This window comes from Squalius cephalus (assembly GCF_949319135.1).
Source record: "Squalius cephalus genome assembly, chromosome: 12".
Classification (NCBI taxonomy): domain Eukaryota; kingdom Metazoa; phylum Chordata; class Actinopteri; order Cypriniformes; family Leuciscidae; genus Squalius; species Squalius cephalus.
This window is the reverse complement of record NC_137133.1, coordinates 39,594,517-39,612,016: the sequence shown is the minus strand read 5'-3', so window position 1 is coordinate 39,612,016 and position 17,500 is coordinate 39,594,517. Positions and strand designations below refer to the sequence as shown.

Sequence of the window (17,500 nt, the reverse complement as noted above, 5' to 3'; positions counted from 1 at the left end):
TAGAATCGCCAATAACTAGGGCACATTCAACAGGATTCACAGTGGGTGTTTCACTGAGTGGGGAGAACCTGTTTAATGTTGTTATCGGAACGGATCCCGCTACTACAGCGTCTCACGGTCACCCAATTGCCCTGCTGCACGGGCTCTACAGCCAGAACCCAAAAATGTACAGAGTTCCCTAAGCTAGTCCCATCCAAGGCAGTATCTAAAGCAGTATCTCACTATCCTCGATTAAAGTTTGGATGCGTGTCTCTAGTTCTGAAATCTTCTCCGTCAGCCTGACTGTCTACCTGCATTTATCACATGTAAATCCTGTGCTGACAGAGAAGGCTATGCTATACATGTGACACAAAGTGCAAGTGACAATAACAGGAGAAGACATTATTCACCGTGTTTGTTGACTGATCCTACTCACCACAGTTGTTTGATGGACTTGAAAAGGCGCGAGTGCGCGAGAGAAAAAAAGACGGCAAACACAGATGGCCGATTAACAGGCTAGCGGAAGGCTAGTGCGTTTTGTGAGCGATAGTGATTTAGATTAAACCTAGCGAAGTCAGATCAATGTGACAGACAAAATTAGATAATATCCGATATCTGGTTTATGAGTACAAAATATTTAGCGATATAAACAACAAGAAATGATAGGAAATAGAGATTCAAAATGGAAAGCTATACGGAGCTTACAGACGCAAACCACACAGCGAGGCAGACTGGAGCAATCAATCCACGAGCAGTCTTCAGTGTCCAACTAGGGATGTAACAATACGTGCCGCCATTCAAAGAGAAGACAACTTGCGTTATGGGTATGAAACATGGATCACGATGTAATGGCGAGGTTTAATCAGTTGCAGTTTTTGGCCCAGTGTGTTTTACAGTAGGTCATCGCTAGAGAAAATGGAAGTTTCCCTCTGGTTCGCAGCACAAATCTGGAAATGAACATTTCATTTGAAAGGTTATTTTACTGTTTTGAGAAATTTGAATATGCATCCATAAGATAGTCACACCAATGTGTCTGTGCACCACAATTTTACTCTTGTGCCAATCAGAGAGAGGTAATGAACAAAAGATTGAGATCTGATATTCTGTTGTCCTTTTAAACTTACAGATATGGTTTGTTTTTGACTCCTCAGTATTAAGCATCATGTAGATAAAGAAACCCTAACCTTCTAAACACATGGGAGAAGTTAATTGCTCCAAATGTATTAATTTGGATATAAGTATGTGACCAAGCAAGCAACAGCCATCATTTCTCCGTCTAGGTTAACTATAGACCTGATATAGTCCGGCTATGAGTAACACACTTCTAGCCAAAATAACCTTGAATTTGGTTACATATTGTTTTTAGCACAAAAAAAATAAAAAAAATAAACGAGATGTATGATATTCCATCATGTAAGTAAGCAAAGTCAACAGTGATTACAAGATGTTTGGCTTCATTTCTTTGGCATGTTCTATGAGTCTATTCTTTAGCTATGGTTTAGACATCTATTCAATTTTCACTGATAGCCCAGATTTTGCCTTGTTTTAGCCTAGACGTCAGGTCTGTGTTTGGACAGCTATTAGACGTCTTTTAAACACAAAATTGCTTGCTGGGGGTGCATTTAACAGGTAGGGGATAACATTATTTTGCATCACTTGCAGTCAGTCTACCAAGCAGATCATGCATAAGCGAAATGACATTGAATCAGTGATACAACCAATAATTTCTTGATAGAAAACACTAGATGCCCTGTCCTGCGATACAGGAATTTCAGTTTACTGGCACACTTGAATAATATTTTGTCAGCAATAGATTTACAGGTTAATGACTGCTCTAAAAGAGATTCTTTCAAGCTACCACTACGAGGCTGTAGTACATTTGTGTTAAAATCACCCATAATGATACATTCGTTCTCCATAGATATGCTACTCTTACAACAAACCATTTCAAAGAGTTCATAAAAATCTGTTTGCTTAGGGGGTCTGTCTAATTGGTTCATTAGACAAGATTTTTTAAAAATTGTACAAGGAATTGATCATACAACATTTCAAAACTGTTGAGAATAATATACAAACATCCAAAGGCTTATTTCCATTGTGTTTCTGAAGAACAGATCATAAATGGAAAGAAATCACGATCAAGTTCAACATCTCATAATACATCACCTTTTAAATAATGATATAAAAGGCATTTTTTAATTTCCTTTCTAAAAACTCTTTCAACTTTGATCTGCTTTATACAAGAAGGCAAATAATCCCAGGCTATAGCACTAGTATATAGAAAGGAATCCATCCCGATTAAACTCTTATATCTACAAAGATAAATATCAGTGCTGCTCCCCCTTGTGGAAAGACCATGCACATCTTTCACAAGAACATAATAGTCTGTCAGGTACCTTGTAACTCTTTGCTTTATTATTTTAAATGGCAACACCAATTTAAGACATTTTTTTTCAACTTTTAAAAAACCAAGTTCTCTAAAATTTTCATCGTATAGAAGCAACTGTGAATGTGCTTTCAATATAACCCTGCATCACAGTTAAGATGTAACCATCATATCTTCAACCTTTACCTCTAATCTGGAGCTTTTTTTCAATTTAGCAGCAACCAAATAATATAGATTCAGTTTTTCCCAAGTGTAAAGAAAGCTTATTATTAATAAACCATTTGAAGACCCTTTCAATCTCTCTACTTAACTCAGTTTCAACATTTCTTTCCTATATTCCTATATTTCCACTTCCTGCTCAGCTACTGTTTGGACGCTCTTGCTTACTGCTCCGCGCTTTGCTCTATCGCTTTTATATTTTATCTTCTATATTTTTATATTTTATCTCCTTTTATCACCTAATTTTTAACTTCAGCAAATCAGCACAGTGCTCAAACGACAAAGTTTGGATTACTACAAAAACGCAGAATTCTTTTACCCGACCAGCTTACATTCCAGGGAAAAGAAAACACAACTGCCTACATTCATAAGGATAAGAGAGAAAATGCCACTTCTGGTTCAAGAATCTACTTGCTGCACTAACTGCCACAGACTTTTACAAAGGATTGCAGTTCTTGAAACAAAGTTACTTACGGGACCACCAAACCAGACGGAGCACACAACAGAGCTTCGTCATGGACACCCTCAGCATATAGCCAGTGAGTCCCATGAAACTAGTGCTCCTCGACAGGTAGAGAAACAAGCCGATCGACTTACTAATCGATGGCACAAACAGGGAGCGAGACCCAAAGGCACTCGAGACATCAGATTGTCATGAGCATCACATATTGCCGCAGTAGCATACTCTACCCCAGATACAGCTCTGACAAGGATTGCAAACACTGGTCTCCTACCACCGCCTATACATCTTGAGAACAGATTTGAAGTACTAATGAATGTAAATGAGAAATCCCCAAACGTGATGAATGTGATCGAACACAGACTGAATCAGCCAGTAGCTAACACTGATGCTAACTGGCGCTCAAGGTCGAGCAGACAGCGGCACTCAGCTCAGAGCGCAGCCGAGCCCAGGACTCTGATAGTGGGGGACTCCATAATCAGAAACATTAGCAGCAGGGATACAACTACGTGCTGCCTTCCACAAGCAACAACTTCTGATGTAAACAGGGAACTTCAGAACATTCTGATGAAACATAAGACTGCAAATCGACTCATCATTCATGTGGGGAAGAATGATATTCATAAAGAGCAGTCAGAACTCCTTAAAGGGATAATCCTTCTTAAAGGGATAGTTCACTTTGAAATAAAATTTTGGTATGTTTTAGCTTACCTCAAGGGCATCCAAGATGTAGGTGTCTTTTTTTTTTTTTACAAGAATGGTTTGACCTAAAAATATCAAAGTTTAAACTACTGCGGAAAAAAAGACACCTACATCTTGGATGCCCTTGAGGTAAGCTAAAACATACCAAAATTGTATTTCAAAGTGAACTATCCCTTTAAGAAGGATTTCAATGAACTTTTTGAAACACTTAAAAGACTGAAAGTTCAAACATTCATTACCAGCAAGAGGAACAAACAGGTTTTCACGGTTGCTTGGGCTAAATACATGGCTGCAAAAAGCCTGCAATATAAAAGGAGTGAACTTCATTGACAACTTTTCTGGAGTCAGAGACAACTGTTTCATCGGGATGGCCATCACCCAAACAAACTTGGTTCAAGAGACAATATCTACTTCTCCCTCAATCATCCTTCTGCAGTGTGTGCCAATCCACTCAATCTGAACAGCACACACACACCTGGACACAGTATGAATGACCACAGGACTTCACTTCAGCAGCAAAATGGACATGCGGTTGACATGCAAGGACAATGATAACACCACTCCGCCACAACAACCTCTGCTCACGGACTCAATCTCAGCTGAGCCCTGCCCACAGAGCTCACCACAGACAGACATATTAGAACTGCTCCAAGATTCAGCAGATTCTTTTGCTGCAAGCCCCCAGATATCAATCCAAAAACGACAGGCACCGCAACCACCAAAGCCTGCGGGCCCAGCTCGCCCTCCCCCTCCTGTGAGAGCTCTTCGGCCTCTGCCACAACGCCAGGGCCCACACCCTCCTCCATCTGCTCAAGGTGAACCAAAAACAACTGATACCAGCTCTCAGTGATATGTGTTGGGTCCCCGCTATGATAACAGTAACTTTCTCAAATGTTTACAGAACAAGCGGGAACCCAGTGTGCCTGTATCTTTCTCTATTGCTGTTCTATTACAAGATAGAAAGTCTAAGGCCTTCAATAGCCGTACAGCAAACCAAACTAATCTGGTGCCTATTACACGTCAAACTAAGATTGATGTGGGGACAAAAAGTAAGACTGTTAAGTTAGCACTTTTAAACATCCGCTCACTTAAAAATAAATCACTTCTAGTCAACGACTTAATAACCGCAAACAACCTGGATTTTATGCTTCTAAATGAAACATGGCTAGAAGAAAGCTGCAGTGCAACAGTCCTCAATGAAACAGCCCCTCCTAACTTTACTTTTATGAGTGTCTGCAGAGCTGTTAAGAGAGGTGGGGGTCTAGCTGCTCTTTTTAAAGATATCTATCAATGTAAGCAAATATCATTTGGGAATTACCCTTCTTTCGAATATCTGGGTATTGTGTTAAAAGCTGCTCCACGCATTTTACTCATCATTATTTACAGGCCTCCAAAATACTCTCCAGCCTTTGCTGAGGACTTTATAGAACTGTTATCAACAATTACCTCAGAGTTTGACTGTTTTGCCATTGCTGGAGATTTTAACATTCACATAGATAATGCAGAAACCAATATGGCAAAAGAAATCAAAACTGTTTTAAAAACTTTTGATCTGACTCAGCATGTACATGAACCCACACACAATCGTGGACACACTCTAGATTTACTTATCAGTAAGGGTCTAAACATTTCATCGATTGTTATTAAGGATGTAGCGCTGTCTGATCATTTCTGTATTTTCTTTGATATATTGATCTCTCCTGCCATTGAAGCTAGATCTGTGTCTGCCAAGAAGAGATGCTTAAATGAGAACACCAGTGTACTATTTATGAAGACTATATCCTTAACACCAAGCATATCTGCAGACTCTGTTGATTTTCTCCTTGATTCTTTAACTCAAAAGTTAAAAGTGTAATTGATGATATTGCTCCTGTGAAAGTCAGGAAGAAGAGTGGCAGACAAAAATCACCTTGGAGAAACTCAACAACAGTGCAAAATATGAAAAGACAATGCAGAAAAGCAGAGCACATGTGACGGAAGACAAAACTTGTAGTCCATTATAACATCTACAAAGACAGCCTCCATGCTTTCAATATGGAACTAGGCAAAGCTAGACAGACTTTCTTCTCAAAAAAAAGAGATTCTTTCTCTATTACTTTCTTCAGTTAAACAAAGACAAAACTGAAGTCATTGCGTTTGGAAACAAAGATGAAGTTCTCAAGGTGAACGCATACCCTCACTCTAGGGGTCAAACAACTAAACATCAAGTCAGGAATCTTGGTGTGACACTAGAGTCAGACCTTAGTTTCAGTAGTCATGTCAAAGCAATAACTATCAGCATACTATCATCTGAAAAATATTCCAAGAATTAGATGCTTTGTTTCCAGACAAGACTTAGAGAAACTTGTGCATGCTTTCATCACCAGCAGGGTGGATTATTGTAATGGACTCCTCACTGGCCTTCCCAAAAAGACCATAAGACAGTTGCAGCTCATACAGAACGCTGAGCAGAACCAGAAAACATGAACACATCACACCAGTCCTCAGGTCTTTACACTGGCTCCCAGTTAAATTTAGGATTGATTTTAAAGTATTATTACTGGTATATAAATCATTCAATGGCCTAGGACCTCAATACATTGCAGATATGCTCACTGAATATAAACCCAACAGATTACTCAGATCACTAGGATCATATCAGCTAGAAATACCAAGGGTTCACTCTAAGCATGGCGAGTCCGCTTTTAGCTATTATGCTGGAACCAGCTTCCAGAAGAGATCAGATGTGCTCCTACAGTAGTCACATTCAAATCCAGACTCAAAACACTTCTGTTTAGCTGTGCATTTACTGAATGAGCACTGTGCCACTGTTCGTCCGACTGTTTGTACTGTACTGTATTTTATTTTATTTTATAAACTGTTTTAATTATTCTTATTTCTTTTTATTATTTTAATTTCTTCTATGTAAATCACTCTGAATTGCCATTGTGTATGAAATGTGCTATATAAATAAACTTGCCTTGCCTTGCCTTGCCTTGCCATATGCGAACCAATTATTGCTGCATCATCTGCATATAAAAAAAGTTCATTAGAGCCGAAAAAATAATGGGCCTAAAACACTCCCCTGCAGAACTCTGCCTGAAATGGGCAAACAATCAGAAAACACCCCATTTAAATCCACTGTTTGACACTTGTTTACAAGGTAAGACATGATCCATTCACAGGCCTTATCACTAAACCCCAATGCTTTTACTTTTAGAAGCACAATACTAGATCTTTGATCAATTGTACCGAATGCCGTTTGAAAATCCAGCAACATCATCCCGCTTAACTTGCCTTTATCCATTTATTTTCTTATATGATATATTAAAATACATAATCTTTTCCAGCACTTGCTTTTTCTAACTCCTTGTGAACCTTTCCTTGTGTAATTGAGAGATTTATCTCTATTTTTCAGCAACAGTAGTAAACAACTATTAAAATAGTCTGCTACCTTCTTCTGATCAGACATCAGTCTTCCATCTACATTGAGGCCTATTCTAGAGCCTTTGACCTCGGCCTTTCTCCTATACCCCAAATCATTCAAACTCTCCATCATTTTTGAATGTCCTGCTTCAGTTCACCTTGTCCTTAAAAAAGTTTCCTTAGCTTCTTTTATCTAATCTCTTACCTCTTTTTTTCTTTCTTTCGTATTTCTTTTAGATTTAAATTGCTCAGAATTATAATAATTTCTATCCCAAACAATCATTACGTTCCTTAATCACCTATCTGTCATCCAAGGTTCAGTCCTTTGCTTGATTCTAATCTCTTCATAGGGTGCCATGCCACCTCATAAAAAACTCTCTAAAACCCACACCATAGCTACATCTTAAGTTCATTATTCTGAACTGTAGGAGTATTGAACATCAATAAGAATATGATATTTACTAGGATAACTAGAATCTTGTGTCGTTAAGCTTGCACTAGGAGGTACTCAGCCTGGAAACTTTAATAACAGTGTTTTTAGTTACCTGAATTTTTTTCTATGCAGTAGTCAGTATACTTGACAAATGTTTTTAAAACTTGTCCGAGTCTCTGTTATTGAAAGATCACACCAATACAGGGCATTTGCTGTAATCTCTGCATATACAGTATGACTGTAGAACACTGGCTGAAATGAAAGACTCGTTTAAATCCAGCACGTTTGTACAATGTTCATTTCAGTGCATCATGATTTTCTGCCGAATCCATCAAAGTGAACGTCTGGGATCTTCCTCACAGTGTTGATGAGATTCCCGTGTCTTGAACAGATCATCTCTGCTCAGTTCCTGTCTGATAAGAAAGTCGGTGTTTACGTGGAGGTGGAAATGTATGGCCTGCCGGTGGACACCAAACGGAAAGCGTTCAAGACCAAGACGTCCCAAAGCAATGCCGTCAATCCAGTGTGGGATGAAGAGCCGATGGTCTTCAAAAGAGTATGTGTGAACAAACACTAAATCATTAGTCAAACAGTCTGATTTTGATGAGCCGTTTCTTTCAGGTGGTTCTTCCCACGCTCGCCTCACTGAGAATAGCCGTGTATGAAGACAACGGGAGATGTATTGGCCATCGCATCATTCCAGTGTGTGCCATCAGACCTGGCAAGTATCTGTTTAGTTTCTCTCGTTGTGAACCGGCATTGTGGTGCAGTGGCTGATGGGTAAAGAGTGCATCTCTCTGCTGCAGGATATCATTACATCAGTCTGAGGAACGAGAAGAACCAAGCGCTGACGCTGTCGTCTGTGTTCGTCTACACTGAGGTCAAGGATTACGTCCCAGACACCTTTGCAGGTACAAGAGCCAAATAAACAGGTTGTTTGTAGCATTTCATTTTTGTACGTTAAAGGGATACTCCACCGTTTTTTCATATTAAACTATGTTATTCCCTTAACTAAGACGAGTTGATACATACCTCTCTCGTCTCAGTGCGTGCACTAAATCGCTCTGGCGCGCGGCGAAACTTTGTTAGCACTTAGCTTAGCCCAGTTCATTCAATATGGGCCAAGCAGAGAAGCTACCAAACACCTCCACGTTTTACCTATTTAAATACAGTTACTCGCGTAGTGTAACTCGACCTAGGACGGTGACACAAAACAAAACGTTGCGCTTTTCTAAGCGTGTAAAATGGATAACTATATTGTATGGCGGAATACCATAGCAAGTGCTTGTGAGCACTTCGACTTCGGCGCAGTAATATCTTCACTCGTGAAAAATCCTCTCACCGGCCCCCGCTCCCTCTGGTGAAGATATTACTGCGCCAAGTCGAAGTGCTCACAAGCACTTGCTATGGTATTCCGCCATACAATATAGTTATCCATTTTACACGCTTAGAAAAGCGCAACGTTTTGTTTTGTGTCACCGTCCTAGGTCGAGTTACACTACGCGAGTAACTGTATTTAAATAGGGAAAACGTGGAGGTGTTTGGTAGCTTCTCTGCTTGGCCCATATTGAATGAACTGGGCTAAGCTAAGTGCTAACAAAGTTTCGCCGCGCGCCAGAGCGATTTAGTGCACGCACTGAGAAGAGAGAGGTATGTATCAACTCGTCTTAGTTAAGGGAATAACATAGTTTAATATGAAAAAACGGTGGAGTATCCCTTTAAGACTCATATCTGCTCATGAGTTCTTCTGAAAGAGTTCAGAGTTTGTGTCCTGACTGTGTTTGTGGTGTCAGATGTGATCGAGGCTCTGTCCAATCCCATCCTGTATGTCAGTCTGATGGAGCAGAGAGCCAATCAGCTGGCGGCTCTGACACAGGAGGAGGAGCAGGCCGACGGAGAGCAGGTGAGTGACTTCAGGTGCGTTTAACTAACAGTGAGTGACTTCAGGTGCATTTAACTTCAGGTGCGTTTAACTGACAGTGAGTGACTTCAGGTGCGTTTAACTGACGGTGAGTGACTTCAGGTGCGTTTAACTGACAGTGAGTGAGTGACTTCAGGTGCGTTTAACTGACAGTGAGTGACTTCAGGTGCGTTTAACTGACAGTGAGTGAGTGACTTCAGGTGCGTTTAACTGACAGTGAGTGACTTCAGGTGCGTTTAACTGACAGTGAGTGAGTGACTTCAGGTGCGTTTAACTGACAGTGAGTGAGTGACTTCAGGTGCGTTTAACTGACAGTGAGTGAGTGACTTCAGGTGCGTTTAACTGACGGTGAGTGACTTCAGGTGCGTTTAACTGACAGTGAGTGAGTGACTTCAGGTGCGTTTAACTGACAGTGAGTGACTTCAGGTGCGTTTAACTGACAGTGAGTGAGTGACTTCAGGTGCGTTTAACTGACGGTGAGTGACTTCAGGTGCGTTTAACTGACAGTGAGTGAGTGACTTCAGGTGCGTTTAACTGACAGTGAGTGACTTCAGGTGCGTTTAACTGACAGTGAGTGAGTGACTTCAGGTGCGTTTAACTGACAGTGAGTGAGTGACTTCAGGTGCGTTTAACTGACAGTGAGTGAGTGACTTCAGGTGCGTTTAACTGACAGTGAGTGAGTGACTTCAGGTGCGTTTAACTGACAGTGAGTGAGTGACTTCAGGTGCGTTTAACTGACAGTGAGTGAGTGACTTCAGGTGCGTTTAACTGACAGTGAGTGACTTCAGGTGCGTTTAACTGACGGTGAGTGACTTCAGGTGCGTTTAACTGACAGTGAGTGAGTGACTTCAGGTGCGTTTAACTGACAGTGAGTGACTTCAGGTGCATTTAACTTCAGGTGCGTTTAACTGACAGTGAGTGACTTCAGGTGCGTTTAACTGACGGTGAGTGACTTCAGGTGCGTTTAACTGACAGTGAGTGAGTGACTTCAGGTGCGTTTAACTGACAGTGAGTGACTTCAGGTGCGTTTAACTGACAGTGAGTGAGTGACTTCAGGTGCGTTTAACTGACAGTGAGTGACTTCAGGTGCGTTTAACTGACAGTGAGTGAGTGACTTCAGGTGCGTTTAACTGACAGTGAGTGAGTGACTTCAGGTGCGTTTAACTGACAGTGAGTGAGTGACTTCAGGTGCGTTTAACTGACGGTGAGTGACTTCAGGTGCGTTTAACTGACAGTGAGTGAGTGACTTCAGGTGCGTTTAACTGACAGTGAGTGACTTCAGGTGCGTTTAACTGACAGTGAGTGAGTGACTTCAGGTGCGTTTAACTGACGGTGAGTGACTTCAGGTGCGTTTAACTGACAGTGAGTGAGTGACTTCAGGTGCGTTTAACTGACAGTGAGTGACTTCAGGTGCGTTTAACTGACAGTGAGTGAGTGACTTCAGGTGCGTTTAACTGACAGTGAGTGAGTGACTTCAGGTGCGTTTAACTGACAGTGAGTGAGTGACTTCAGGTGCGTTTAACTGACAGTGAGTGAGTGACTTCAGGTGCGTTTAACTGACAGTGAGTGAGTGACTTCAGGTGCGTTTAACTGACAGTGAGTGAGTGACTTCAGGTGCGTTTAACTGACAGTGAGTGAGTGACTTCAGGTGCGTTTAACTGACAGTGAGTGAGTGACTTCAGGTGCGTTTAACTGACAGTGAGTGAGTGACTTCAGGTGCGTTTAACTGACAGTGAGTGAGTGACTTCAGGTGCGTTTAACTGACGGTGAGTGACTTCAGGTGCGTTTAACTGACAGTGAGTGAGTGACTTCAGGTGCGTTTAACTGACAGTGAGTGAGTGACTTCAGGTGCGTTTAACTGACAGTGAGTGAGTGACTTCAGGTGCGTTTAACTGACAGTGAGTGAGTGACTTCAGGTGCGTTTAACTGACAGTGAGTGAGTGACTTCAGGTGCGTTTAACTGACAGTGAGTGAGTGACTTCAGGTGCGTTTAACTGACGGTGAGTGACTTCAGGTGCGTTTAACTGACAGTGAGTGAGTGACTTCAGGTGCGTTTAACTGACAGTGAGTGACTTCAGGTGCGTTTAACTGACAGTGAGTGAGTGACTTCAGGTGCGTTTAACTGACAGTGAGTGAGTGACTTCAGGTGCGTTTAACTGACAGTGAGTGAGTGACTTCAGGTGCGTTTAACTGACAGTGAGTGAGTGACTTCAGGTGCGTTTAACTGACAGTGAGTGACTTCAGGTGCGTTTAACTGACAGTGAGTGAGTGACTTCAGGTGCGTTTAACTGACAGTGAGTGAGTGACTTCAGGTGCGTTTAACTGACGGTGAGTGAGTGACTTCAGGTGCGTTTAACTGACAGTGAGTGAGTGACTTCAGGTGCGTTTAACTGACAGTGAGTGACTTCAGGTGCGTTTAACTGACAGTGAGTGAGTGACTTCAGGTGCGTTTAACTGACAGTGAGTGAGTGACTTCAGGTGCGTTTAACTGACAGTGAGTGAGTGACTTCAGGTGCGTTTAACTGACAGTGAGTGACTTCAGGTGCGTTTAACTGACAGTGAGTGAGTGACTTCAGGTGCGTTTAACTGACAGTGAGTGAGTGACTTCAGGTGCGTTTAACTGACAGTGAGTGAGTGACTTCAGGTGCGTTTAACTGACAGTGAGTGAGTGACTTCAGGTGCGTTTAACTGACAGTGAGTGACTTCAGGTGCGTTTAACTGACAGTGAGTGACTTCAGGTGCGTTTAACTGACAGTGAGTGAGTGACTTCAGGTGCGTTTAACTGACAGTGAGTGAGTGACTTCAGGTGCGTTTAACTGACAGTGAGTGAGTGACTTCAGGTGCGTTTAACTGACAGTGAGTGAGTGACTTCAGGTGCGTTTAACTGACAGTGAGTGAGTGACTTCAGGTGCGTTTAACTGACGGTGAGTGAGTGACTTCAGGTGCGTTTAACTGACAGTGAGTGAGTGACTTCAGGTGCGTTTAACTGACAGTGAGTGACTTCAGGTGCGTTTAACTGACAGTGAGTGAGTGACTTCAGGTGCGTTTAACTGACAGTGAGTGAGTGACTTCAGGTGCGTTTAACTGACAGTGAGTGACTTCAGGTGCGTTTAACTGACGGTGAGTGAGTGACTTCAGGTGCGTTTAACTGACAGTGAGTGAGTGACTTCAGGTGCGTTTAACTGACAGTGAGTGACTTCAGGTGCGTTTAACTGACAGTGAGTGAGTGACTTCAGGTGCGTTTAACTGACAGTGAGTGACTTCAGGTGCGTTTAACTGACAGTGAGTGAGTGACTTCAGGTGCGTTTAACTGACAGTGAGTGACTTCAGGTGCGTTTAACTGACAGTGAGTGACTTCAGGTGCGTTTAACTGACAGTGAGTGACTTCAGGTGCGTTTAACTGACAGTGAGTGAGTGACTTCAGGTGCGTTTAACTGACAGTGAGTGAGTGACTTCAGGTGCGTTTAACTGACAGTGAGTGAGTGACTTCAGGTGCGTTTAACTGACAGTGAGTGAGTGACTTCAGGTGCGTTTAACTGACGGTGAGTGAGTGACTTCAGGTGCGTTTAACTGACAGTGAGTGAGTGACTTCAGGTGCGTTTAACTGACAGTGAGTGACTTCAGGTGCGTTTAACTGACAGTGAGTGAGTGACTTCAGGTGCGTTTAACTGACAGTGAGTGAGTGACTTCAGGTGCGTTTAACTGACAGTGAGTGACTTCAGGTGCGTTTAACTGACAGTGAGTGAGTGACTTCAGGTGCGTTTAACTGACAGTGAGTGAGTGACTTCAGGTGCGTTTAACTGACGGTGAGTGAGTGACTTCAGGTGCGTTTAACTGACAGTGAGTGAGTGACTTCAGGTGCGTTTAACTGACAGTGAGTGACTTCAGGTGCGTTTAACTGACAGTGAGTGAGTGACTTCAGGTGCGTTTAACTGACAGTGAGTGACTTCAGGTGCGTTTAACTGACAGTGAGTGAGTGACTTCAGGTGCGTTTAACTGACAGTGAGTGACTTCAGGTGCGTTTAACTGACAGTGAGTGACTTCAGGTGCGTTTAACTGACAGTGAGTGACTTCAGGTGCGTTTAACTGACAGTGAGTGAGTGACTTCAGGTGCGTTTAACTGACAGTGAGTGAGTGACTTCAGGTGCGTTTAACTGACAGTGAGTGAGTGACTTCAGGTGCGTTTAACTGACGGTGAGTGAGTGACTTCAGGTGCGTTTAACTGACAGTGAGTGAGTGACTTCAGGTGCGTTTAACTGACAGTGAGTGAGTGACTTCAGGTGCGTTTAACTGACAGTGAGTGACTTCAGGTGCGTTTAACTGACGGTGAGTGAGTGACTTCAGGTGCGTTTAACTGACAGTGAGTGACTTCAGGTGCGTTTAACTGACGGTGAGTGAGTGACTTCAGGTGCGTTTAACTGACAGTGAGTGACTTCAGGTGCGTTTAACTGACAGTGAGTGAGTGACTTCAGGTGCGTTTAACTGACAGTGAGTGACTTCAGGTGCGTTTAACTGACGGTGAGTGAGTGACTTCAGGTGCGTTTAACTGACAGTGAGTGAGTGACTTCAGGTGCGTTTAACTGACAGTGAGTGACTTCAGGTGCGTTTAACTGACAGTGAGTGACTTCAGGTGCGTTTAACTGACAGTGAGTGACTTCAGGTGCGTTTAACTGACGGTGAGTGAGTGACTTCAGGTGCGTTTAACTGACGGTGAGTGAGTGACTTCAGGTGCGTTTAACTGACAGTGAGTGACTTCAGGTGCGTTTAACTGACAGTGAGTGACTTCAGGTGCGTTTAACTGACAGTGAGTGACTTCAGGTGCGTTTAACTGACAGTGAGTGAGTGACTTCAGGTGCGTTTAACTGACAGTGAGTGACTTCAGGTGCGTTTAACTGACAGTGAGTGAGTGACTTCAGGTGCGTTTAACTGACAGTGAGTGACTTCAGGTGCGTTTAACTGACAGTGAGTGACTTCAGGTGCGTTTAACTGACAGTGAGTGACTTCAGGTGCGTTTAACTGACAGTGAGTGACTTCAGGTGCGTTTAACTGACGGTGAGTGAGTGACTTCAGGTGCGTTTAACTGACAGTGAGTGACTTCAGGTGCGTTTAACTGACAGTGAGTGAGTGACTTCAGGTGCGTTTAACTGACGGTGAGTGAGTGACTTCAGGTGCGTTTAACTGACAGTGAGTGACTTCAGGTGCGTTTAACTGACGGTGAGTGAGTGACTTCAGGTGCGTTTAACTGACGGTGAGTGAGTGACTTCAGGTGCGTTTAACTGACGGTGAGTGAGTGACTTCAGGTGCGTTTAACTGACAGTGAGTGACTTCAGGTGCGTTTAACTTCAGGTGCGTTTAACTGACAGTGAGTGACTTCAGGTGCGTTTAACTGACAGTGAGTGACTTCAGGTGCGTTTAACTGACAGTGAGTGACTTCAGGTGCGTTTAACTGACAGTGAGTGAGTGACTTCAGGTGCGTTTAACTGACGGTGAGTGAGTGACTTCAGGTGCGTTTAACTGACAGTGAGTGAGTGACTTCAGGTGCGTTTAACTGACAGTGAGTGAGTGACTTCAGGTGCGTTTAACTGACAGTGAGTGACTTCAGGTGCGTTTAACTGACAGTGAGTGAGTGACTTCAGGTGCGTTTAACTGACGGTGAGTGAGTGACTTCAGGTGCGTTTAACTGACAGTGAGTGACTTCAGGTGCGTTTAACTGACAGTGAGTGAGTGACTTCAGGTGCGTTTAACTGACAGTGAGTGAGTGACTTCAGGTGCGTTTAACTGACAGTGAGTGAGTGACTTCAGGTGCGTTTAACTGACAGTGAGTGAGTGACTTCAGGTGCGTTTAACTGACAGTGAGTGACTTCAGGTGCGTTTAACTGACAGTGAGTGAGTGACTTCAGGTGCGTTTAACTGACAGTGAGTGAGTGACTTCAGGTGCGTTTAACTGACAGTGAGTGAGTGACTTCAGGTGCGTTTAACTGACAGTGAGTGAGTGACTTCAGGTGCGTTTAACTGACAGTGAGTGAGTGACTTCAGGTGCGTTTAACTGACAGTGAGTGACTTCAGGTGCGTTTAACTGACGGTGAGTGACTTCAGGTGCGTTTAACTGACAGTGAGTGAGTGACTTCAGGTGCGTTTAACTGACGGTGAGTGACTTCAGGTGCGTTTAACTGACGGTGAGTGAGTGACTTCAGGTGCGTTTAACTGACATTGAGTGACTTCAGGTGCGTTTAACTGACAGTGAGTGACTTCAGGTGCGTTTAACTGACAGTGAGTGACTTCAGGTGCGTTTAACTGACGGTGAGTGACTTCAGGTGCGTTTAACTGACAGTGAGTGAGTGACTTCAGGTGCGTTTAACTGACGGTGAGTGACTTCAGGTGCGTTTAACTGACGGTGAGTGAGTGACTTCAGGTGCGTTTAACTGACATTGAGTGACTTCAGGTGCGTTTAACTGACAGTGAGTGAGTGACTTCAGGTGCGTTTAACTGACAGTGAGTGACTTCAGGTGCGTTCAACTGACGGTGAGTGAGTGACTTCAGGTGCGTTTAACTGACAGTGAGTGAGTGACTTCAGGTGCGTTTAACTGACGGTGAGTGAGTGACTTCAGGTGCGTTTAACTGACAGTGAGTGAGTGACTTCAGGTGCGTTTAACTGACAGTGAGTGAGTGACTTCAGGTGCGTTTAACTGACAGTGAGTGAGTGACTTCAGGTGCGTTTAACTGACAGTGAGTGACTTCAGGTGCGTTTAACTGACGGTGAGTGAGTGACTTCAGGTGCGTTTAACTGACGGTGAGTGAGTGACTTCAGGTGCGTTTAACTGACAGTGAGTGACTTCAGGTGCGTTTAACTTCAGGTGCGTTTAACTGACAGTGAGTGACTTCAGGTGCGTTTAACTGACAGTGAGTGACTTCAGGTGCGTTTAACTGACAGTGAGTGACTTCAGGTGCGTTTAACTGACAGTGAGTGAGTGACTTCAGGTGCGTTTAACTGACGGTGAGTGAGTGACTTCAGGTGCGTTTAACTGACAGTGAGTGACTTCAGGTGCGTTTAACTGACGGTGAGTGAGTGACTTCAGGTGCGTTTAACTGACAGTGAGTGACTTCAGGTGCGTTTAACTGACAGTGAGTGACTTCAGGTGCGTTTAACTGACGGTGAGTGACTTCAGGTGCGTTTAACTGACAGTGAGTGAGTGACTTCAGGTGCGTTTAACTGACAGTGAGTGAGTGACTTCAGGTGCGTTTAACTGACAGTGAGTGACTTCAGGTGCGTTTAACTGACGGTGAGTGAGTGACTTCAGGTGCGTTTAACTGACAGTGAGTGAGTGACTTCAGGTGCGTTTAACTGACGGTGAGTGAGTGACTTCAGGTGCGTTTAACTGACAGTGAGTGACTTCAGGTGCATTTAACTGACGGTGAGTGAGTGACTTCAGGTGCGTTTAACTGACAGTGAGTGACTTCAGGTGCGTTTAACTGACAGTGAGTGACTTCAGGTGCGTTTAACTGACGGTGAGTGAGTGACTTCAGGTGCGTTTAACTGACAGTGAGTGACTTCAGGTGCGTTTAACTTCAGGTGCGTTTAACTGACAGTGAGTGACTTCAGGTGCGTTTAACTGACAGTGAGTGACTTCAGGTGCGTTTAACTGACAGTGAGTGACTTCAGGTGCGTTTAACTGACAGTGAGTGACTTCAGGTGCGTTTAACTGACGGTGAGTGAGTGACTTCAGGTGCGTTTAACTGACAGTGAGTGAGTGACTTCAGGTGCGTTTAACTGACAGTGAGTGAGTGACTTCAGGTGCGTTTAACTGACAGTGAGTGAGTGACTTCAGGTGCGTTTAACTGACAGTGAGTGAGTGACTTCAGGTGCGTTTAACTGACAGTGAGTGAGTGACTTCAGGTGCGTTTAACTGACGGTGAGTGAGTGACTTCAGGTGCGTTTAACTGACAGTGAGTGACTTCAGGTGCGTTTAACTGACAGTGAGTGACTTCAGGTGCGTT

The 17,500-nt window shown here is 43.3% G+C and overlaps 1 protein-coding gene across 1 annotated transcript in view; it reads left to right on the top strand.

Moving 5' to 3' along the window:
* plcb1l (phospholipase C beta 1-like) overlaps positions 1-17,500 on the top strand; it is a 166,125-nt gene that overhangs the window by 104,507 nt on the left and 44,118 nt on the right. Inside the window, exons 20-23 of the mRNA XM_079889165.1 lie at positions 7,976-8,140; positions 8,206-8,305; positions 8,391-8,495; positions 9,378-9,487. Coding sequence (XP_079745291.1) covers positions 7,976-8,140; positions 8,206-8,305; positions 8,391-8,495; positions 9,378-9,487 — 480 coding nt within the window. The remainder of the gene's footprint in view (positions 1-7,975; positions 8,141-8,205; positions 8,306-8,390; positions 8,496-9,377; positions 9,488-17,500) is intronic.